Source organism: Benincasa hispida, chromosome 3, assembly GCF_009727055.1.
Source record: "Benincasa hispida cultivar B227 chromosome 3, ASM972705v1, whole genome shotgun sequence".
NCBI lineage: Eukaryota > Viridiplantae > Streptophyta > Magnoliopsida > Cucurbitales > Cucurbitaceae > Benincasa > Benincasa hispida.
The window spans coordinates 36,180,153-36,203,605 of record NC_052351.1 but is presented as its reverse complement, the minus strand read 5'-3'; the positions used below and the strand labels follow the sequence as shown (position 1 = coordinate 36,203,605).

General features: G+C 32.8%; 3 protein-coding genes and 1 non-coding gene across 4 annotated transcripts; 1 reads left to right on the top strand and 3 right to left on the bottom strand.

Annotated features, from left to right (window-relative positions):
- Positions 1-4,706: 4,706 nt before the first annotated feature.
- Positions 4,707-9,044, top strand: LOC120074628 (ABC transporter G family member STR2-like). The gene is made up of 3 exons (XM_039027809.1): positions 4,707-5,715; positions 5,802-6,523; positions 6,658-9,044. Exons 1-3 carry the CDS (start codon positions 5,236-5,238, stop codon positions 7,643-7,645), a joined length of 2,190 nt encoding a protein of 729 aa, XP_038883737.1. The 5' UTR covers positions 4,707-5,235; the 3' UTR covers positions 7,646-9,044.
- Positions 8,889-9,885, bottom strand: LOC120074627 (protein BRICK 1). Its single transcript, XM_039027808.1, has 2 exons — positions 9,545-9,885; positions 8,889-9,169 (listed from the first exon to the last, which is right to left on the bottom strand). Exons 1-2 carry the CDS (start codon positions 9,774-9,776, stop codon positions 9,045-9,047), a joined length of 357 nt encoding a protein of 118 aa, XP_038883736.1. The 5' UTR covers positions 9,777-9,885; the 3' UTR covers positions 8,889-9,044.
- Positions 9,886-12,636: 2,751 nt separating this feature from the next.
- Positions 12,637-20,059, bottom strand: LOC120073835 (serine hydroxymethyltransferase, mitochondrial). Its single transcript, XM_039026708.1, has 16 exons — positions 19,843-20,059; positions 19,679-19,729; positions 19,506-19,592; positions 19,076-19,197; positions 18,791-18,867; positions 18,477-18,601; positions 18,104-18,196; positions 17,628-17,720; positions 17,307-17,504; positions 17,028-17,132; positions 14,174-14,239; positions 13,984-14,061; positions 13,633-13,744; positions 13,451-13,561; positions 13,176-13,341; positions 12,637-12,821 (listed from the first exon to the last, which is right to left on the bottom strand). Exons 1-15 carry the CDS (start codon positions 19,930-19,932, stop codon positions 13,193-13,195), a joined length of 1,557 nt encoding a protein of 518 aa, XP_038882636.1. The 5' UTR covers positions 19,933-20,059; the 3' UTR covers positions 12,637-12,821; positions 13,176-13,192.
- A 3,320-nt stretch (positions 20,060-23,379) lies between these two features.
- On the bottom strand, positions 23,380-23,453 carry TRNAN-GUU. Its single transcript has one exon. It is a non-coding gene; the product is annotated as a tRNA-Asn (tRNA).

The following is a 23,453-nucleotide window of genomic DNA, read 5'->3' as shown; positions in this document are numbered from 1 at the left end:
AAATGATTAAGAAGAACAGAACAATTACTAATAATCAGTATTACGAAGGGATGAGGACGAATAAGTGAAGAAAATAGATTGGTAAAGAGAGCCCATAGAATGATTCCAAAACTAATACGTGAGGTTTATTTTTAGAACAAGAGTGATGGTTAAGAGAATTTAAATACATCTATTTTTATTCTAAACTAGATGTCACGTCATCAATCTATTAACAAATTCATAAAGAATTAACAAGGACCATAATGTATACAATTTAAAAATTTAGGGACTAAAATAAACGTTTTAAAAGTTCAGTGACCAAAATAGAATTTAAACCTATAATTAATTAGTTAATTGTCTTATTTTCTTGTAAGGCTATAAATAGCCATTTTAGGATTGTAATTGGAAGTTTTTAATTATCATTTCATATAGAACTTGCATTCTTGGAGAAAGTTCTCTCAAATGAGGATGAATTTCCCTTATTTAACCTTATATTTTCCCGATGCATCATTGGCAAATTCAAAAGCTTCAATGGGAGGGGAACTAATGTCAATAGTCTCGAACATAGCAGCCTTGTTTTGAAATCCAAGGGCTTTGTTCCCCCTCCCCCCTTCCCCCAATTTAAAAAAAAAAACGTGTCTAAAATTACCTCTAGGGGCTAGAGGTCGAGTTATTGATGTGAGATGGATCCATACAAAAGCTAGGAAATTTATTCGGTATCTTGAATTTGTAATCTTCCTATTAATGATCACGATAGCCTATTGGATTTCAATCATGCCCCTACCATCCATTTCTCCCCTTTTCTCCAGCTAGCGTGATAAGGAGAGACAACTCTCCATTCAAAAAAAGTATTTAATAGGTCTCCAAACTTCTAATTGTGCATCTATTTAGACCTACACACTTTATAAAACTCGAAATCATGTTTATACTGATTTAAAAAATATCTAATAAGTATCTGAACTTCTAATTTTGTGTCAATAGATCTATGTACTTTATATATATGAAATATGTCATTCAGCTTTCAATTTTATTTTTAGATTATGTTTACAAATCTATTATATATAAAATTGAGTCTAAAGGTACTAAACTTGTAATGACATGTCTGATAAATTCTATTAAATACAATATTGAGTTTAAAGGTTTTAAACTTTTAATGTCTGATAAATTCTATTAGATACAAAATTGAGTCTAAAGATACTAAATTTTTAATGTCGTATCTGATAAATTTGTGAATATATACCTATACAAATAAATATTTATTAGATACATAATTAAAAAATCAATATTTATTAAACAAAACAATTGATTAAAAAATAAATAAATTCTCTCTCTCGGCTTCCTCCTTTCCTTTCCCCTCGTATATGTCTAAAATTCTGTGACGGGCAAAGAACTTTTGACTGCCCAACCAAACAGGAAATTATTGTCGGAAAATAAATAAAACAAAAATAAAGAGACCAAAATTAAAAATTTAAAACCAAAACCTAAAATGCAGCGTCTCCAATTCCAGTGTTGGGTTAAAACAAATATTGAACATTCCTTTATCTCCACTCGGCTATGGATAACTCACACGTTTATTCCGGACTCGGTAAATATGGCTACCTGTCATCAACACTTCAATCGGCTAAGCCACGTTGGCAACAACCATAAAAACTCTCTTTCTAATTCAAACGAACACAACAAATCCAAATGCTGGTATCACCTCCCCTTTCACATTGAACCATCAATCCATCAACACAAAATCTGCTCTGGGTTCTCATTTGCACGCAGTAAAAGATGAGCCAAACCAAGTATGCTTATCCCTACTACGGTGAAGGTTACTATCAGGGGCCACCGCCGCCTCCAGTGGTGGCGCCGCCACAATATGCAGCCGCTCCTCCTCCCCAGGGACCGGGATGCCTAGAGGCTTGGTAATTTTAATCATCTAACCCCAACCCCCGTTAAATATATCACCCATTTTTGTTTGTTTACAACAACCTAATGTTTTTTCTCTATCTTATATTTCTCAGTCTTGCTGCACTGTGCTGCTGCTGTCTTGTTGACCAGTGCTGTTGGTGCTGTGATCCCTGGTGTTTGTTTGCCTACTAGCTAACCTTACTCTGTTTTGTTTCAAACTTCATCATTATGTGAGGCATAAATTTGGTGTATGTGTAGGACTAGATGTGACACTTTTATATATAATAAAGTTAGGGGGTTCTCAAGAATCATATGAAAGTTTACCATCATTTGCTCATCTTGGACAAGCCAAGAAAGAAAATCCTGGCAGTTTTATACCTTCTTTATCTTGATTTATTTCTTAGCCTATTCTTTTTGTCACATCAAGTAAATTATGATAATATTTGTAATGTATCATCTTGGTGTTGTCATGTTGGCCTCATCTACAGCATGCAATAATTTAGATCCAATACAACCAACATCTAAACATAAGCCAAGAAGACAATCATCGATGATCATGATCATGATTCCCATCTCCAACACAATTCAGCTCGAAAATATAAAAACACACAATCCAACAATGGATGACACTGGGATCAAATAAATATTCAGAATAATTTTAACACACCCAGGAGGGAAATTGATTTCCGAGAGGCGGAGAACTACAACTGAAATTCCCAAGTCCAATTGATAATTGGTTCAATTTCTCACCCCTGTTTGTCATGGCTTCATAAACTTACATCTGCTTTAGGAGGTACGTATTAAACCACCCACTTGATATATATTACAAATTACGTTTAAATTCTGGTTGTCTAAAATGTGGAAGTCTGAAAAGGGTGTTTATTAGGCCTTTTTTTTCCTTTTAACTAATGATTACCAAAGGGCTTTAGTTACTTAGTTTAAAAGTAGAAAATAAGGTGTCTTTTAATTTGTATCCTATTTTTAAACATTTTTTTAGAGTAGAAATACTATTACGGGCTCAAAAAAGTTATTATAGTTAGTGTTTAGTGCACTTGCAAATTTAAACCCAGATCCTCAAGTCATTATTTACCATGGGGTATATCAGCCAGTAGAGTGCAGTCCAGTCATGTGAAATCATGATGAACTCACAAACGTTCCACATTACCAGACTTTTAATCAATTTAGAAGGTTAATGGGATATACGAGAAAACTGACAGATTTAATAGCAGAGTTAACATTACAACACATATTCAAGTTCAACAATCAAATCCATAAAATAATAATTTCAATACTGTAAAATGTATTTTCCTAGAGCTAAAGTAGACATGTTCTTACGACACTGATGAAAGAAGCGAAACGTTGTCATTATCACCAATGACAAACTCCAAATCAATGTTCTCTATGAGTTTTTATGATCTAAATTTCTTGAGTGAAAAAATATGATTCTGAGACTGACAAAGTCGTTGTGGTAAGTATGTCTACGAATTTGAATTTAAATAATCATCATATTTAGAAATTTTAATTCTTAGATCAGGATCTGCAAGTAGTTTTCCTAAATTGATTTTTATATAAGATCCATCCGAATTAAAGTTATGTTTTCTTTTTGGTGACGATGACTTTATAGTCTCTATTATTATTTTTCTAAAAATATTTATCCATATTAATATAGAATTAACTCTGCAAAAGCATTATCAATAAGTATGAAAATTAATTAAATATACACTAGGTAATAAAAATCTAAAAATTAGGTTAAAGAAAATGTTGATGATACCTCTTCAATAGAATGTTGTTGAGATTTGATTGAAAAAATTTAGGTAAAAAAATATCTATAATAATAATAATAATAAAAAACACTTTTGTTGATTTTTCTTCTTTTCATTTTTTCTATGAAGCACAGACACGGATACAGCTACACGATATAGATATGATCGAATACGATGATTCGTTAATTTAAAAAAAACTAAGATACGGATTCAGATATATTTCTAAAAAACAAGAATATTGATACGTTGAAAATACATTTTCTTTTTCCCTAAAAAAATCTAAGATATAGGTAAATTTAGCATACAAGTTAATAACAATAACATAAAATAAAATACAAACACTGAAATACAATACAAAAAAAAACATCTAAGATGTTGAAATACAATAATTAATAAAATGCAATAAAAAAAATGACTCATATTGCAAAAAAAAAGAAGAAGAATATTAGAGGGAGAAGTGTGAAGATAAACAAAGAACTTCATTGAATTGTTAAAGATATCCAAATGGTTTATATTTTGGTAAACTTTGTGGGGAATCAAATGTGAAGATAGAGATTAGATGATTTAGTCTAGAGCTTGACCCAATTTATTTATTTTTTCCTTTTAGTTTTGGACTCGAGTAGTGAGCTTTCTAAATAGGTTGTCTAATTTTAGATTGGGAAAGATTACATGAGTTGCTTGTCTTTTTTCTTTAAAAAAAAGTACGCATAAAAATAAATACGTCAAATCGAGTGTCAGATACGTATCTTGAAAATATCTGGAAGTATCGGTATTTGATACGTGTTTGATAATGATTTTTTGTCTCACCTGAAGTATCTGTGCTTCATAGTATTTTTTTTGTTAAGGTAACGGCTAACAAATTTGAATGGTAACAACACTACCAGAATTCGATCTTAAAACAAATTAAATTTCAAAAAATACATTAAAAAATTTGAAACCGCAACCTACAAAATCAACATGTACCTAGCTACCATTACACCAACTTTGGTTTCAAGAAGAATGCTGATTTTTATAAATATATTGATTAAATTAAATTTTAAAAAATCACGTAAAAAGATTTGAACCCACAAACTGATACATCAATGTATCCCCTGTAACCACTACACCAACACCTGTTTTTTATATCTATTGATAAATATTAATTTAAGTTTTATAATAAAGATACAAAATACGATAAATTGAGGGACATGTGCCTCCCTAGCCCATATGTGGCTCCGCCGATGGCCGGAGATGTTAATCCCAACAAGGACTTAAATGACAAAACAGCAGGGGGCTCACGTGCTAAAAACACAAACGCTAGGCATAAGCCAAAAATCAGCGGATGAAGAAAACTAAGAAAGTTTCTAGTTCTTTGTGATCCATAAGATCTAGTACGGATTCTCCAAAGAATGGAATTTGACACCAACTTTGGATTTTGCTCCACTTCTACGCTGACCCACCCAGCTGTAGCTTCCATTTAACTCCTCTTCGGCCTCCTAAAGCCAAAAAATTGGGAGATCCCCAGAAGGAAAAGAAAAACGACCTGAAGTCTGTCAACTCCCTTTCTGCATGGTTTTTTAGTTTTCATTCTATACAAAGCTCCCTACACTAACCAGGAAAGATGGCCCATGGTGGTGGTAATCGTCGTGATACAACCATTGACATTGGTAAAACTACAAAGTTTAATGGTGGGCTTGAGTTTTTTGACCTTACTTATACTGTGTTAAAAGACAAGGAATATGAAGGGAAAATGGTGAAGCAAGAAGTAGACTTGTTGCACAGAATTTCGGGGTATTCACCAAAAGGAAGTATCACTGCAGTATTAGGTCCCAGTGGGGCTGGAAAATCTACCTTTTTGGATGGTCTAGCAGGAAGAATTGCAAGTGGAAGCCTGAAGGGCAGAGTTTCTTTGGATGGCATGGATATGAGCCCAGGCTTGATTAAAAGAACTTCTGCATATATCATGCAAGACGACAGGCTTTTCCCAAAGCTCACTGTATATGAGACTCTGATGTTTGCAGCAGACTTCCGGCTTGGTCCGATTCCGACATACGAAAAAAAGCAACGAGTGGAAAACATGATTGAGCAGCTTGGCTTATCTGTAAGCAGATCATTAGCTTTTTCCTTTTTCTGTACTTGCTATATTTTCAAGATCTAACCAATGAAATCACTGGTTGCTGGTTGTAGTCAGCTCGAAACACCTATATTGGAGATGAAGGAACAAGAGGGGTGTCTGGGGGTGAACGAAGAAGAGTATCAATTGGGGTGGACATCATCCATGGGCCATCACTGCTCTTCCTTGATGAGCCAACTTCAGGACTAGACTCCACCAGTGCTTATAGTGTCATTGAAAAGGTGCATAACATAGCTCGCACTGGCAGCACTGTGGTCCTTACAATCCACCAGCCATCGTCACGAATCCTATCATTCTTAGACCATCTCATCATCCTTGCTCGAGGACAGCTTATGTTTCAAGGGTCACCAAAGGATGTTAATCACCATCTCAGTGCAATGGGACGAAAAGTGCCTCAAGGGGAAAGTCCAATTGAATATCTTATGGATGTTATTCGAGCATATGATCAGTCTGAATTTGGAGTGGAGGTACTTGCTGAGTTCGCTAGAACAGGAATGAAACCCCCCCACTTGACCGATGAAGAGATTTCACTATCTACTATACAAGCCTCGCCGGTTTCATCCTTTCATTCTAGTGTACAAAAAACTGGCAACATTGCAACTGGAAAACGGCTCCATTTGCAAACTAACTCTCATGCTTTAAATGATTATAACCATAGTTTGAGAAGCCCTTATAATACATCAAGATCATGGAGTGCGAGTAATAGTGTGGTTATGCAGGCATTGAGGCTGCCACAAAGACAACAAGAAGGAGAAAAGAATCGTAATCAGATGAGGTACATCAAATGAATCAACAGCAATTCAATTGCTTAAAAGTTGCATTTCATTAATATTTTACTATTAATATCCATTCAACAGCATCAAACCGTCCTATTCAGAACTATAATCTTCAGTTTTTCTTGATTTGCAGTAATTCGTCAGCCTCTTATGCATATTCATTTGACGTTCTGCATGGCACACCAACACCTCACAGCAGTGATTACACAGTAAATGAAAATGACTACCTGACTTCAAATATCGGTTCCAAATCTGTTACCATCCACAATAATCTAGGCAAAAAGATTTCAAACTCATTCTTCTCTGAGACCTGGATTCTTATGCGTAGAAATTTTAAGAACATCTCAAGAACCCCCGAGCTGTTCCTCTCAAGGTTGATGGTCCTCACAGTTATGGGATTTATGATGGCTACAATGTTCATGAAGCCTAAAGAGAATACCCAAGGAATCACAGACCGTCTCAGCTTCTTCATCTTTACCGTCTGTCTCTTCTTTTTCTCTTCCAATGATGCTGTCCCAGCATTCATACAAGAACGTTTCATTTTCATCCGCGAAACTTCCCACAATGCCTACAGAGCATCATCCTACACCATAGCTGGTCTGATTACTCATCTGCCTTTTCTTGGCCTGCAAGCTCTAGTCTATGCTGGGATAGTTTGGTTTGCTTTGAAACTTCGAGGATCTTTCATATATTTCCTAATAGTCCTCTACATGTCCCTTCTTTCAACAAACTCATTCGTTGTATTCATTAGCTCAGTAGTACCGAACTATATCTTGGGTTATGCAGCTGTGATTGCTTTCACTGCCCTTTTTTTCTTGTTCTGTGGGTACTTCTTAAACAGCCACGACATTCCTCCTTACTGGAAGTGGATGAACAAGATTTCCACGATGACATATCCATATGAAGGGCTGTTGATGAATGAGTATCAGACACCCATTTCTTTCGGGAAGCAATCCAATGGAACTGATATTTCTGGTATCAACATATTGGAAAGTCTCCATATCAGTACCGATTCAGACAAAAAGTGGGAAAATGTGGCTGTGATGTTTGCATGGGCCGTGCTTTATAGGATTCTATTCTACCTAATTCTTCGTTTTGCATCCAAGAACCAGAGGAAGTGAAGAACCAAGGATATGGTCATAAACTTGTTCTTACATTAGATTGCTGATTTAATTCAGAGTGAATTTTGCTTTCATTTTCCCTCTTTTTTTCTTGTATTGGAAACCAAGTTCTACTTACATCAGTGAAACTGCAGCAAAAAAATGACTCAATTTCCTGGGAGAATCCAAAGTTAAAATAACAGCAACGAAGTTCTTGAATTTGGACAAAACAAATTCAGGAGCTATCCATATTAGCTTAGGAGGTTCATATTCAAATGCAGGGTCACCCTCATATCCATATTCCAATTCTAAATACTCTCCCAAAATAAGTCTTGGCAGTTCACCTTCCTCTCTAAGTCCCGTTCGTTCATTCTCTCTTTCATCCTTGTTTTCTGTTTTCTCCATGTAACTTAATTTTGGATGAATTAAATGCATTGCTATTGAAAAACTATATCCTATTATAGAGCACGCAAACAAATCAATTTCTTCATTGGAGATGATCAAATTTTTGAAAAACCTAAATTCCGACTTCCTCGTTGGTATTTTGCACAGAAGTCGCTTCTTCGCCAACTTATGCCTTAGGTTTAAATTTTCATGGCCTACCGGTTAGAATCTACATTAGCTTGGTGGAATCTTCACTGGTGTCACAGCTGCTCATTTATGATTACTAAGAATCTGGAGCATCCGGCAAAAGGTCATAGACAACAAAATAACATTTATTATGTTTGCATATTTCAAGGAATCAAATATGTAGAGAACCCAACAATAATATTAAGGGGCTAAGAAAAATGCAATAGAAAAGGCCAAGAACAATCAATCAGTGTTGGCTAAGGAAAATGCAATAGAAAAGGCTAAGACAATTATTTCATCAATTAATTTGAACTTCCTGATTATATGAAGGAAATCTATGAAGGAAATTTGAAATGATATGGTGGACGGACTGATGAAGAGTGGAGATAATTTAAAGGACAAGATGACCCAAAGAACTTGGAGGGGTATTTTGAACAACCTTCACCAAAGACTCTTTGAGTCGTGCCATTTAACAACTTGCTAGTGATTCCATAAGTTGAGCAAAAGAACTAAAATGATCCTGGAGAAATTGTGTCAACTAATTCACATTTTAATGCTAGTTTGACCAACGCTCAGGGTAACAGGTTAACCAGACACAATTGTCTTGTTCCATTGACATCAAATATACTTTTCCCTCTTTATCATAATAGTACATATTCCCTGTTCAAGCACCCAACGTAAATCTGAATTCAAGTAGATCAGTATAACAGCACTAGACAGATATGATTTTACCATCAATGTGTTTTCATAATTTGGGTTACACAAGATCCTCATATTTCGTTTACACTGGTGAAAACAAGACAAAAATTATAACAGGAGCTGTCTCTTTTTATACAAGGTAGAGTAAACATTAACTGGTAAAAAGAGATGAGTTAGCAGATGCAGTACTGACTTGGACTTCAAGCATTTCAAGCCGCCGCTCCAGCGTATCAAGCTTCTCGTTCAAAGATGCCAACTTGCTCTTTGTTGTTGCCTCTAATGGAACAAGGACATGAATTAGAAACCCGGATATTCCTATTCTTAGTAACCGAGTAAGTAAAATACAGCAATACTGACTTCGAAATTGGAATTTAGTAATAAAAAATTTCTAATTGGAAAACGATTGCCGGAGGTTGAAAATTCATAGGGCAAGTTGATGCTCGGCTAATCAACTTCCGGAAGATAAAATAATCATATAAATCCAGACCATAGGACTCAATTCTCAATCTTATCAAGAAAGGTGCCAAAAGTTTCAGAATGAATCAATTGTAAAAGGCAAGTAATTAGAACAAGTTAAACACACAAGGAAATTTCTAATAATATAAGATATCTAAGAATCGATGAGAGAGAGCGAGAAAAGGGGATAACTACCAAAATGGACGAGGAAATCAAAGAGACGACGAACATTGATGGAAATATGAGAGATGAATTCGCGATTCTCCCAATCAGCTTGAACCGCTATCCCTACGTTTACAGCGTTAGTAATTCCTCCAGCTCTAGCCATCACACAGAGATTTGATCTATGGCGTGAACTCAGATAAGCAGATCTCTTGGATTCTTCAAGGGCAAGGGATGAGCTCGCAATTTCAATATAGAATAGCATAAACCACCAGCCGAGAGCGAGTTGATTGTCGTGAAGAAGTAGACCGGGGTTCCCATTTTCACCAAACTATTGTGCCCACCAAAATCTCTCTCTCAGATCAAAACTGGAATTGATTTTTTATTTTTTATTTTTTTCGGAAAAATATTCCATTTTTTATCCTAAACTTTTTTTTTTAAATAATAATAAAAAAAATCCTAAACTTGTTCTCTATCAAGTTGCAAGTTGTAACCTAATCTCCCAATTTCATCACTTTATACTCTAGACTTATTTATCTATTGCAATTTATACTATGGATGTAAACTATTTTTTTTTCTTTTTTTACTGATTTTAACAAAAAGAAACTTAAAAAGATTAGATATTGCAATTTTTTTTTTTATTTTCGAAAGTAGAAAAAGAAGAGAAAATATTTCACAACTAGTAAAACTTAGTTATAGTTGTGATAGACGTTGTTATCATAATAAATGCTAATAGAAGTCTATCAACGTCTATCAACATAGAAACTGATAAAAGTCTTATCACTAATAAATGTTGATAAAAGTCAATCAGTGTCTATCAATGATAGAAACTGATAGAAGTTTATTTTTGATACTATCAATAATTGAAACTAATACAAGTCTATCATTGATAGAGTTAGATAGAAGTCTATCAGTGTCTATAAATTTTTTTTTTTGCTATTTTTATAAATAGTTTGACTTTTTTTCTATTTATAAAAATTTCTCTTTTTTAAAAAGGAAATATTGCAATGTATACCATGTATGTAATTTTCACTAATTTTAACCAAAAGAAATTTCAAAACCGTAACCTCATTAATTTCAATAAAGTTACGATGAAAAATTAAGTTTGCTTTTACTCAAATTAATTATTGTATAATGCTCAATTTAAGCATAGTTTAGTAAATAAATATATTAATTATCATCTAAATGTTGATGGAACTTTCCATCATTGAAATTATATGAAAGTACTTTTTTTAACAAATTTTCAAATGAAAAAAAATAAAACACTCTTTAAATTTATGGTTAAGAGTGAAACACTTATATAAATTTAGAGTACAATTTGGTGAAATAAAATATCTGTAAAATTGGGTAAATTTTGATTTCTTTTCCACTAATTATTTTCTAAAGCAATTTTTATAAGTAAAATCAAGGTTAAGAATAAAAATATAAATTAGTTATAAAATTTAGGCAAAATACATGTTTTGGTTTCAGACATTCAAGTTCTTTTTAAGTATAGTACAAGTAGAGGGATTTGAATCACGAACATTTGCTAACACATGTTGCATGTCAGTTGAGCTATGCTCGTTCTGACGTGTATAAATTTTTTTTAATATAAACTTAATTAATTAAATGATGACATATGATTAAAAACCACCTCGATGATGAAGTCAAAACTTTAAAAGTATATCATGTTTTATTTGATAAAATATGCATATAACTTACGCATTTTATGACTTTAGTAACTTATAGACCTGATTGCTTGTCACAATAAAGCCCCTTAAAATGTTGGTATACTAATGATCAACAAAATCATAAATATTTATATCTTTATATTCATATATAGTCATTTTTTTTATATTTAAAGGTAATAATGATTTAATTGGAAAAAATTTAATATATAAAAAGAAAATTTTCACCGATACAAAAAATATCAAACTATTTATAAAAATAGCAAAAAAAAAAAATACTGATAGACACTGATAGACTTCTATTAGTTTCTATCACTAATAGACAATGATATACTTCTATTAGCTTCTGTTAAAGAAAATTAAAATTTTACTACTTTTTGTAAATAGTTTCCTCATTTCTCTATTTTTGAAAATCATTGGATTGACATATATTTAGCCCAAAGTTTATCCTCAATCTCCATTAATTTCTTTTCAAAAAATATTTTAGACCTTTGATTTAAAAAAAGAAAAAAAGAAAAAAGTAAGATGTTTTATTTAAAGAATGTTTAAATGGTTATCTATGTTCATTTTGGCATCAAGATATCATTACGTCTTTAAATACAAAGTGACATGATTTAATCTTCTAAATCAACCATTTTCGAACATTTAAACTTTTTTTAATGAAAAGTATGAATTAATAGAGAGAATTATATTAAATACAATATATCAACATATCTTCATCTCAACAAATTTTTGATTATTTGTGATTCAAATATATGTACCATCTATTTTATTTAGTTCGGCAGCATGTAGGAGTGGAGGGATTCAAACTTATATGTCTTATGCTACTTGAATTAAGTAAATTGGCCTAGTACCATCTATTTTTGTATGTCCCGTTCCTAAAAGAATATATCAAAATTTATAATCTGAAGGATTATTACGAAAAATAATGAGTTCATTTCATTGAGTCTTCGTGTAAAAAATAAATGAATTCATTAGAAGAGTATAACTATAAAGTTTATTTAATTGAACTCGTCATCATAAACAACTTATTGGTGATTGTTTTGGACGGTGCCACTCTACCATCATGTCGTAGCTTTTACGTTTATCTTAGTGAATGTTTTGTTATTCTAAAAAAAAATGGATTTTCCTTTTTTGAGAACTTACTTTACGTTTTTTTTTAAAAAATAAATTAGATAATGAGAAATATACAGAGTAAGATCATTAAAATGAGAAAAATAGCACTGCCGTAGAAAACAAATTTGTGTCATAAAATCCCTTATCATGAACAGCATCCTTTTCTTCATACTTGGAGAGTTTAAGGCCCCCCAATGACTATTTTTGTTATTAGGCTTCTTTCTTTTTAAAAAAAAAAATAAAATAAAATTGAAACTTCAGCTATCATAATAATCAAGTTAAAATTGATTTAATAGGATCTTAAAAAAGGGAAAAAAGAGAGAAAAAGATATGATGACAAACTATTGGGAAAGAAATAACTGGAAGCAGGCCAGTTTATTTTCTTAGATGACTTCAATATGCATATATACATCTCGGACCCAATCAAAATGATCTGCTGAATTTTGAGCACATAAAATAATTAAGACTTACATACTTGACACACAACCCTTTAATTTATTGGCCAACATTTCTTTTCTGCTTCATCCCTGTTCCAGACATATAAGCATATGGATTAAGCATTTCAGAACGGAGCAGTTACAGCATATGGATTTCACTTTATTTTTTCTAGAAGAAAATGATCGACGGTAACCAATTTGTCTCTAAATTTAAGTTTGAAAATTAAGATTATAAACTCAGCTTCAAAACAAAACAAAAAGTAGTTCTTTTTAATGTGTGTGTGTGTGTATTGGCTATATCATAAGAATTAGTTGGTAAAATCCAAGGACCTATTTTGGTAAAATCTAAGAGTCTTCCTTGCAACAAACATGACACTATCCAGTTACGTTATTAATACAACTAACCATATCTGATAAGAAAAACTTTCTAAAATGATCTCATACCAGACACGGTTTTTCTCTCAGCTCTTGTATTTCATCGTTTCCTTTTCAAAACCAATTGTAGGAAATTTCTTTGCATATTCCTCAACATCGTGTCGTAGCTTTTCAATCTCAGACTGGAAGTAAGGAGTAGACTGCATTGTGGTAAGAAAGTCCTTCAATTTTGTTCCTGGATAAACAAGATGAGAAATTTTATCTTAGAAGGGTCAGCCCCAGAATTGGTCAAAATAAATCAATGTCAAATGCCCGTAGAATTAAGTTAAAAAGGCTTTGGGAACCTTTGGTTTCTGCTTTGATCTTTACGGCTATGTTAACTGCAGCATCAAAGAAATCTGCTACCTTAGCAAAATCCTCCTCAACAAATCCTCTGGAGGTAAGAGCCGGAGTTCCTGAATGATAAGTGGTTATTAGCTAAACTGATGGTTACCATAATGGATATCAGCTCAGTTTTGGATTTTACCCATCCTGATACCACCAGGAACCATAGCTGAGACATCTCCAGGAACAGTGTTTTTGTTGGCAGCGATATGAACTGATTCCAACACCTTTTCAACTCTTGACCCATCAATACCCTGGACGGAGTTATTTAAAATAATAGTCAAATTTTCACCTTTTTTTTTATGAGTATCTTGAGTAAAACTTCATAACCAGAATATATATACAGAGTAACCTTCTTTGGAAAATATCTTGTTAAGGGAAATAAACTAAAACATAAGATTATTAGTTTCTCTAAGCATTTCAATTCACAAGGAACTACGAATTAAAAAAAAAGGCTTCTTTAAGTAGCTAAATAAAAGCAAGGAGCGTTTACCTTATTCTTCAAATTTACTAGTACTAGATGATTCTCAGTTCCACCAGATACAAGTTCATAGCCCTTCTCAACGAGAGACTGCATTAGTTTTTCTAATATGGTCAGCCAAAATATCACAAGCAAGTCAAATGTACCTGATAATGAAAATGTCCTGAGTGACAATTTAGTTTCATCTTATGGAAATAGATACCTGTGCAAAATTTGAGCAATTCCTAAGAACTTGCTCTTGGTACGCTTTGTATTCTGGAGTTGTTGCCTACATCCATAAAAGATTATACTAAAATGGTTATGTTTATTAGATCTCGTCACTGTAAAGCCTGTAACTAATTCTTGCAACTACTTTCGTTAATTAGACAGCCAGCTGCAATTGCTTTAGATACTATCTTATATAAGGGACATCTGTAATGAATGATAAGGAAAAGAAAAAATCCAAAGTGAAACACCAAGCCAAACTTTGTAATATTTTGAAGTAGGAAAGCAGAGGGTGGGAACCGGATCGGGAAGGTATGGTACCATTAGCCAAAGGTTCCCTATATATGTAATTTACCAACCAAAATTTGATTTTTGGTGACTTAGTCTGGTTGAAAAGTTTATAATCCAAGCCTCCCAAATGCATTTGAGATTAGTTAAAACTAGTTACGCATATGATAGTCTTATCTATCTTTCCTATTGATATCTTATATACCTTCATGTTTTTTGTCTAGTGTTGGGAATTTTCAAGTCTTTGTGAATGGCCATCTAAGACAACCTTCTCTATGATATCAATTTTCAACGAGTCCATATTTTCTGGTATTATGAGTTCAGAATTGCAAATTTTGTTACAAACACTTCTCGCGTTAAAATTTCCAGCATATAAGTTAGTGTTATGGGCTTGGGATACCGACCATTTAGCCCTTTGAAACTCATCCTCCCAGATAAGTGGAATCAGATACACAACTGTCTCCACCCACCATCACTTTAACGATATCTTCCAATGAGATATTCCTGATATAATCATTAGGAATTGAAAGATACGTTAGTGTCATGGGCTTGTGCAATTTTTTCCATCAGTTCTCCCATCTCACTATTCTTCATGTAACCCTACGATCGCTTACTCATAAGTCATAACAATTGCAAGTTGGACGTAGTCTAACATCGTATAAGAAACTTTAACCCCTTAGGTGTACCCCAAAATTCTAACTTGAACTTAATTATTCTTTTGATCTTTTCTGAAAAAATAAGTCCAGTTTTTTTCTTTTCTTTTCTTTCTTTTTTTTTTTTTTTTTTTGGATAAAAGAAACATCAGAAGAAGTCTAGTTGGTTAAACAATCTAATGCTGGAATACTGTAGGAGCAGAAGAAAGGGTAACAACTAAAAGTTCCAAGTAAAATCCATAAGAGCGGAACATGTTTATCATCAAGCCAACCTGTTTCAGTGCAACTGCTAAACCAGCAATTGTGTGGTTGTGCGGTCCACCTTGTAGACCAGGAAAGACAGCCTGGTTGATTTTTTCTTCATAGTCATATAACACCTTCAGGGGGATGTAAGAGATGTTGACGTTATTACAAGTTCATATAATAGCCTTAAATTTGCATTTCAGGAAAATTTGAAAAATGCATACATCCTAAAGTGAGAATCATGAATACTGACAGAAAAACTAATGTCAAGGATAATATTTGCACTTATGGAAACAACACAGAGGTACCTCCCGGCCTTGCTTATTTATCTCCTTCACTCCTTTCCTGAAAAAAATCATGGCTCCACGTGGGCCACGAAGTGACTTGTGAGTTGTGGTGGTTACAACATCAGCATATTCAAAGGGTGAAGGGATAACACCAGCCGCAACCAATCCACTGATATGGGCCATATCTGCCAACATTATAGCTTTTTGTTTATCACAGACCTGTGGAAAGGCTTAGCAGATGTGAGCCTTCAACCATCCAAGGTGTGCCTGAGATAACTACCACAACTTTCCATCCAATTTAAGTGCTCACATTAATATAAAAATGAAAGTCGAGGAGTTTACCTTGCGTATACGTGCATAATCATATAGACGTGCATAGGCACTAGCACCAGCAACAATTAACTTAGGTCGGAAAAGAGTAGCACTTCTCTCCAACTGTCATTTGTAGTTAAAATGTGTCAGTAGCATGACTTCAAAGTTCAATAATGGCTCAATTTCCACCAAATGGAATTATCTGACTAATCCAGTAAGTTCAAAACTGCACTTTCATGTACTGGGTAGACTAATACTACACTCTGGTCAAACATTCAAAAACATTTGATAAGTGAAGACTTGGATAAAACTCTGATCTGGAAGAAGATTTAGACAGAGAAAGTGGCAGAAAATGCTAGAATCTTGTTAGTATTCTCCAGATCACCGTTATTGTTTGCTTGAAATGGAGTCCTCACATTGTAATTTTGATTGGCAATACATTTTAGGATTCTGCTTGAGACCATATAACAAAGCTAAAATAATTGTGAGAATAAATTGCAAAATACCTGATCATAGTCAATATAGCCAGTGCTCTCATCCAATCTGTACGGCATTGTCTCAAAAAATATAGACACTGCAGAGATCTTTTTGGTATCAGTCTGCACAATCATGCAATAGACGTCTTTTTAATTGTTAATTTAGCAGGGCCATAAGAATAATGTTACGTGTTACTGTTACTTGTCGATAAAATAGCAACTGCTAAAAAGGAACTCTTTTCTTTTTTTTTTTTTTTTTTTTTTTTTTATGTTTTTTACTTTAACTTTTCCAATTAACTTGAGTGTGAGCAGGAGACAAGTAGTGATGTTTGATTCCAAGTAGAACTTAGAAATTAAAAATAATAAAAGATGCAGAGGCTTATATCAAAAGAGTTCATAAAGTTACAGGCACCTGGTAACCATGAGAGAGATGTCCNTTTTTTTTTTTTTTTTTTGGATAAAAGAAACATCAGAAGAAGTCTAGTTGGTTAAACAATCTAATGCTGGAATACTGTAGGAGCAGAAGAAAGGGTAACAACTAAAAGTTCCAAGTAAAATCCATAAGAGCGGAACATGTTTATCATCAAGCCAACCTGTTTCAGTGCAACTGCTAAACCAGCAATTGTGTGGTTGTGCGGTCCACCTTGTAGACCAGGAAAGACAGCCTGGTTGATTTTTTCTTCATAGTCATATAACACCTTCAGGGGGATGTAAGAGATGTTGACGTTATTACAAGTTCATATAATAGCCTTAAATTTGCATTTCAGGAAAATTTGAAAAATGCATACATCCTAAAGTGAGAATCATGAATACTGACAGAAAAACTAATGTCAAGGATAATATTTGCACTTATGGAAACAACACAGAGGTACCTCCCGGCCTTGCTTATTTATCTCCTTCACTCCTTTCCTGAAAAAAATCATGGCTCCACGTGGGCCACGAAGTGACTTGTGAGTTGTGGTGGTTACAACATCAGCATATTCAAAGGGTGAAGGGATAACACCAGCCGCAACCAATCCACTGATATGGGCCATATCTGCCAACATTATAGCTTTTTGTTTATCACAGACCTGTGGAAAGGCTTAGCAGATGTGAGCCTTCAACCATCCAAGGTGTGCCTGAGATAACTACCACAACTTTCCATCCAATTTAAGTGCTCACATTAATATAAAAATGAAAGTCGAGGAGTTTACCTTGCGTATACGTGCATAATCATATAGACGTGCATAGGCACTAGCACCAGCAACAATTAACTTAGGTCGGAAAAGAGTAGCACTTCTCTCCAACTGTCATTTGTAGTTAAAATGTGTCAGTAGCATGACTTCAAAGTTCAATAATGGCTCAATTTCCACCAAATGGAATTATCTGACTAATCCAGTAAGTTCAAAACTGCACTTTCATGTACTGGGTAGACTAATACTACACTCTGGTCAAACATTCAAAAACATTTGATAAGTGAAGACTTGGATAAAACTCTGATCTGGAAGAAGATTTAGACAGAGAAAGTGGCAGAAAATGCTAGAATCTTGTTAGTATTCTCCAGATCACCGTTATTGTTTGCTTGAAATGGAGTCCTCACATTGTAATTTTGATTGGCAATACATTTTAGGATTCTGCTTGAGACCATATAACAAAGCTAAAATAATTGTGAGAATAAATTGCAAAATACCTGATCATAGTCAATATAGCCAGTGCTCTCATCCAATCTGTACGGCATTGTCTCAAAAAATATAGACACTGCAGAGATCTTTTTGGTATCAGTCTGCACAATCATGCAATAGACGTCTTTTTAATTGTTAATTTAGCAGGGCCATAAGAATAATGTTACGTGTTACTGTTACTTGTCGATAAAATAGCAACTGCTAAAAAGAACTTTTTTTTTTTTTTTTTTTTCCTTTTTTTTTTTTAACTGAACGGCTAAAAAGGAAATGGTTGTGTAACAAAAACAGATTGATGAGAAATATATATTAGAGAACTTAGAAATTAAAAATAATAAAAGATGCAGAGGCTTATATCAAAAGAGTTCATAAAGTTACAGGCACCTGGTAACCATGAGAGAGATGTCCACCGTGAGGAAGATCAAGTGCCATAATTCTATCGTGAGGTTTTAACAATGCAGTATAAACTTGAAAATTGGATGGAGAGCCAGATAAAGATTGGACATTCACTGCAATAAAATGAGGATACTCCATTAGAAAAAATTGTGAAATACCGGGAGAGTTTCCCAGTTAAACATTTTTTACCAATGCAAACGTGAACCTTTCTCCATTAACCAATGGCTGTGTTGCACTGGTTAAAATATATACGCTACTGTGATTCTAGAAACAACTTATTCCCACACAAATATTTTAAATACCTCCCCATTTTTCTGGATCCAAATGAAAGGCTTCCAGAGCACGTTTCTGGCACAAGGATTCAGCCATGTCAATGTACCTACAATGTAGAAATAATAATGATAATTAAATTTCCAAAAGAAAAATGACGATGATGATTACAATAAAATGAAATCTTCAGAGTTGTACCGGGAAACGGTGTTGAGGAATTATTTAAAACAGTTATTGACTAGTTTAGGCTATGGCCATGAAATAACGAGAAATTAATTTTAAAAGAAAACACAAAACGAATGATGGCTTTCACGTACTCGTTTCCTCCATAGTATCTAGCCCCAGGATAACCTTCACTATATTTGTTGGTCATAACAGATCCAACTGCTTGCATCACAGAGACGGAAGTGAAGTTCTCAGATGGTATGAGTTCCAAGCCCTTCAAATAAAAGATAGATTATGGTTTCCATTTAAAGATTGAACTTGGAAGAGAAATTAAGCACTTCACCCTACAATATATGCAAAATATTTAAATAAGTAGTCAACTGGAAAAGCCAGAGAAAGACAAATTCTTCAAAGTCTTAGTACCACGGGCCTTCATTTCATTCCAATCAAGCCGATTATAATTAAACGATGTTGTTTGAACAAATAAGCATCAAAATCTTCAACCAATAAAAAATAATAATAGTAATAATTAGTACTGTCAACAAAATGCACACAACACACTTTACAGAGAAACTGTTCTACCTTCCATTGCCTGGCCTTTTCGAGTTCAATTATGTCCGCGATTTCTGGATCAATTACCTCGAGCGGATCATTCAATTGTTTAGGCCACTGTAAAATATGCTACCATAAGCTAATTTGAGACATGAAACGCGAATATATACAAACTAAGAAGAAGAAGAGACGGATTGATTTACCGGAACGCGTGGTCTCTCCTTATCATAGACAGCTTCGTTGGGCAAAGAAGACTAAGAGAACAATGAAAACAATAAAACAGTTAAGGAGAAAGAGAGAAGATAAGATTGGAAAATGCAAGAATACAATAGAGAAAGTAGAATGAAGAGAAGGAGAAAGAGATTACCAGATAACAGAAAGAGCCGCCATGGAGGAGGTGACGAATGGGGCTGTGAATGGAAGAAGAAAGCCTACGTAGCGCCATTGCCAGTGCCATAATCTCTCTGGTTCGTTTTATCCACTCACAGTCACAGAGATTTTAGCATTTGAGTTGGTGGGCTTCTTTCTTCTTTTATTCCCCTCCAGTTATTTTCGTTTATCTCCTATCCATCCCTCACTGTCTTCCCAACACAACACCTCTACCATCTTTACAGAAGCTGATAAAAATCAACATTTATCACTATTTTTTTTTTTACTTCTATAAATAATTTGATATTTTTTCATCTGTGGAATCTTCACCTCTCAATTTAACCATCCTTTAAAAAAATTGTCATTACTTTAAAAGTTATGTTTTAAGAAATTTAATTAAAAAAAACATAATGTTATAATTATATATTTATATTTAAGTAGGTGAATTACTTTGCTTTATTTTTGAATATTTAATTTTATCAATTTAAATTTTACACTTGAATAAGTGATGAGTTACACATTTCTTGAAATTGAACTCGTAAATAAAATTAAGAAAAAAAATATACTTAGTGACGTTTAAGTTCTATTCTACTTCAATGGGTTCATGTAATGGATTTTCAAAATAATTAGAGATAAAAAGTGAGTTTTGTGAATTACAGTTTATAGGTTATGATATGGATTTGCGATGCAATTCTTGTATTTCAATAATATAGTTCTAAAAATAATTGTACATATTCTTCACAATATTTGTATACACACACATACATATTGTATATGTATTTTTCTTTTTCTTTTTTTTTTTTCATGTAAACGTCCCCGCGCGTTGAAAATTAACCGCATATATCCCATCCATACTTGAACAATTCCAAGCCACAGATATATATTTCATTTCAACATATATATAAAGAAGCCACAAAAAGTCTTTCTTCTTCTCAAATATCAAACCCAATTTTTTTAAATTAACATAGGCCACAAATTTTCCTGCATTTTCTGTTCATAGGTTTAGCTATTTAGATATCATAAATGTTCCTTAAAACATGATAATAACAAAATTGTCACTTCTAAAAAAAAAAGAAAAGCCACTTCATCCAAACGAGTATTGTTTAACTAACATATAATACATAATATTCATTAAAAAAAAAGTGTTATTGTACTAAAAACACAAAACTGTGGCATCAACATTAGTGATATTGAAATAGAAATAATTTTATTGTTTTTTTTACACAAAAAGAACAATATATAATGTAGAAGTTGAAATACTAATATTGTATAATTTGTATGAGTGCCATTAGCTTTCGTATGATGCATAGTTACCCCATTCATTTTAAACTTTTACTAGGAGAGGAAAAAAAAATTTAAAAGATAATATTTTCTTAGAAAGAAATGGTTGAGAAATAGCAAATTTTAAAGTTTCATTTGGAAAAATGACAAAAAGGTTTTAGAATTATAAAAATAACAAAACAAATTTATATAATAGAAAATATTGATTATTATATGACAAAACTACCCTAAAACAACAAAATTAAGTACAAACAATAATGTAAAGATACACTACTTCAAAAACAACTCGAATATCACAAATACCTAAACATTCTAGAACCCAAATACACAGTATCTAAACATTTCAGAAGCAAAAATTAAAAATTACCCAATATGGTCCTTAACGTTTCCAGCTGCCTATAGAATGCATGTGTGCGAGGGAAGATAATTACCAGGCGATGAAGGTCATTAGAAATTTATGGATGTCTATAACAATGGACTTCCTCCAAGGTGAGAAATAGCAAAGTTGAGCAAAGTTATTGTTGGCAAATAAATATTTGAAGAAATTGCAATTTTAGGACAATGTAACTATTGGAAATATGATTGTGTTTGATGCCAAACCAGTTGTAGAGTTTCATTGTCTTCATTCCACATGACCATTTTAGTCCTAGGATCTTGAAAGTAACTTTAAACACTATTAATCCTAGAACGTCATTGTTGAAAACAATGTTCAAAGTAGAAAACGTGTGTGTGAGCCAAAAATTAAAGTCGACGACCTGGCGAGGGTGGTCGTCAAAAGCTAGCCAAGACGATGGAATTCAAGAAATAGTTGTTGGACTAACAATTACAGACATGCGATCGAGAAGAACAAAAAGAGATTTTGGGGACGGCTAAGTGAAGAAGATGAAGATCAAGATGACACATAGAGTTTTTTGTTATCTCATTTTAATGATGATGATGATAATGATGATACTATATATATATATATACGCACATGTTTTAAACATTTAAAGTTTAATTCCCATTTATATGTTTCTTTTTAAATACAAGTCATTTTTACGTGTTTCTATATAAAAATTGAAAATATGAAAAGAGAAAAAAAGGGATCAAATTGATTTGATAACAATATATATAAATTAATGAAAAAAATATTTAGATACAATTAAATTTGTAACAAACATTTAAACAAATCGAAAGTTAGTTAGATAAATTCAAATATAACTTGGAGAGAAAAATTATGAAGTTTTTGTTTATTGTGATAGTTTGATAAGTAATTAGATAAAATCTAATTTGATAATAAAATATAAATTTAAATATAATTCGGGAAGAAAATCAGGAATGGAGCTCGTTTACAATTACACTGTATTCATAATTTTATTTTTATCTAAGCTTCAACAAGTACACTATACTTATAACTCTATCAACCACAAAAGCTACAAAAGAAGTCTAGCTGGTTGTAGAGGCACAACAAAAAGAGCAAGATTGCAAAAGTGAATACTTATTTGTTAGCCAAAAAGATAATATAATAATACAATAAAATGATAATGAATAAAAAGTGACTAAAAAAATACAAAAAAAAAAAATGATAAAGTCTAAATGAAATATACATTTTGTTAGATGATAATATGTACAAAATATTAAGTAAAATCCTAATTGGGATAAAAAAAAATTAATCCAAATTTAAAATAATAAAAAACGAATAAAATAATGTAAATCTAAAGATATACTATAAATAAAAATCAAAATGGTGATAAACAAATTAAAGATTGATTAATTCTGAATAAAAAGTGGTTAAATCAAATCAAAACAGATATGAAATCACCAATTAAAATTTTTAAATGAGAGAAAAATCTGACTTCTTTATCTCTTGAATCCGTTGAGTTGAAGTCTTATAATCGACGATTCTATTTACACTGTATTTTTATAGAGAATTGATATACGATCTCAAAACGGACGATTCTATTTACACTCTATTTCTATTGAGAATTTATATACGGTATGATATACTCGAAAAAACTGTTAATCGACCATTTGTTTTTTAGAAATTAAAAAATACATGTCATGTGCACCATACATTTTTAACAAAAATCTTATTATTTCCATTTTTTTTTTCTTAAAAAAGGATACCTCCCAATTTTGTTATTTCCTCCGATTTCCCAAAAAGAAGATCATCTGAAATATGGGCTTTGTGGCCCGGATTATTTTAGCCCACGAAATTAACGTCCGGTCCAGCAGTTTGAGTCCAAAGTGGGAAATCGAAAAATAAAAAATAAAACGCTAGAAGGAGGGTTTGAACCTCCGACCTTGTGGTTAACAGCCACATGCTCTAACCAACTGAGCTATTCCAGC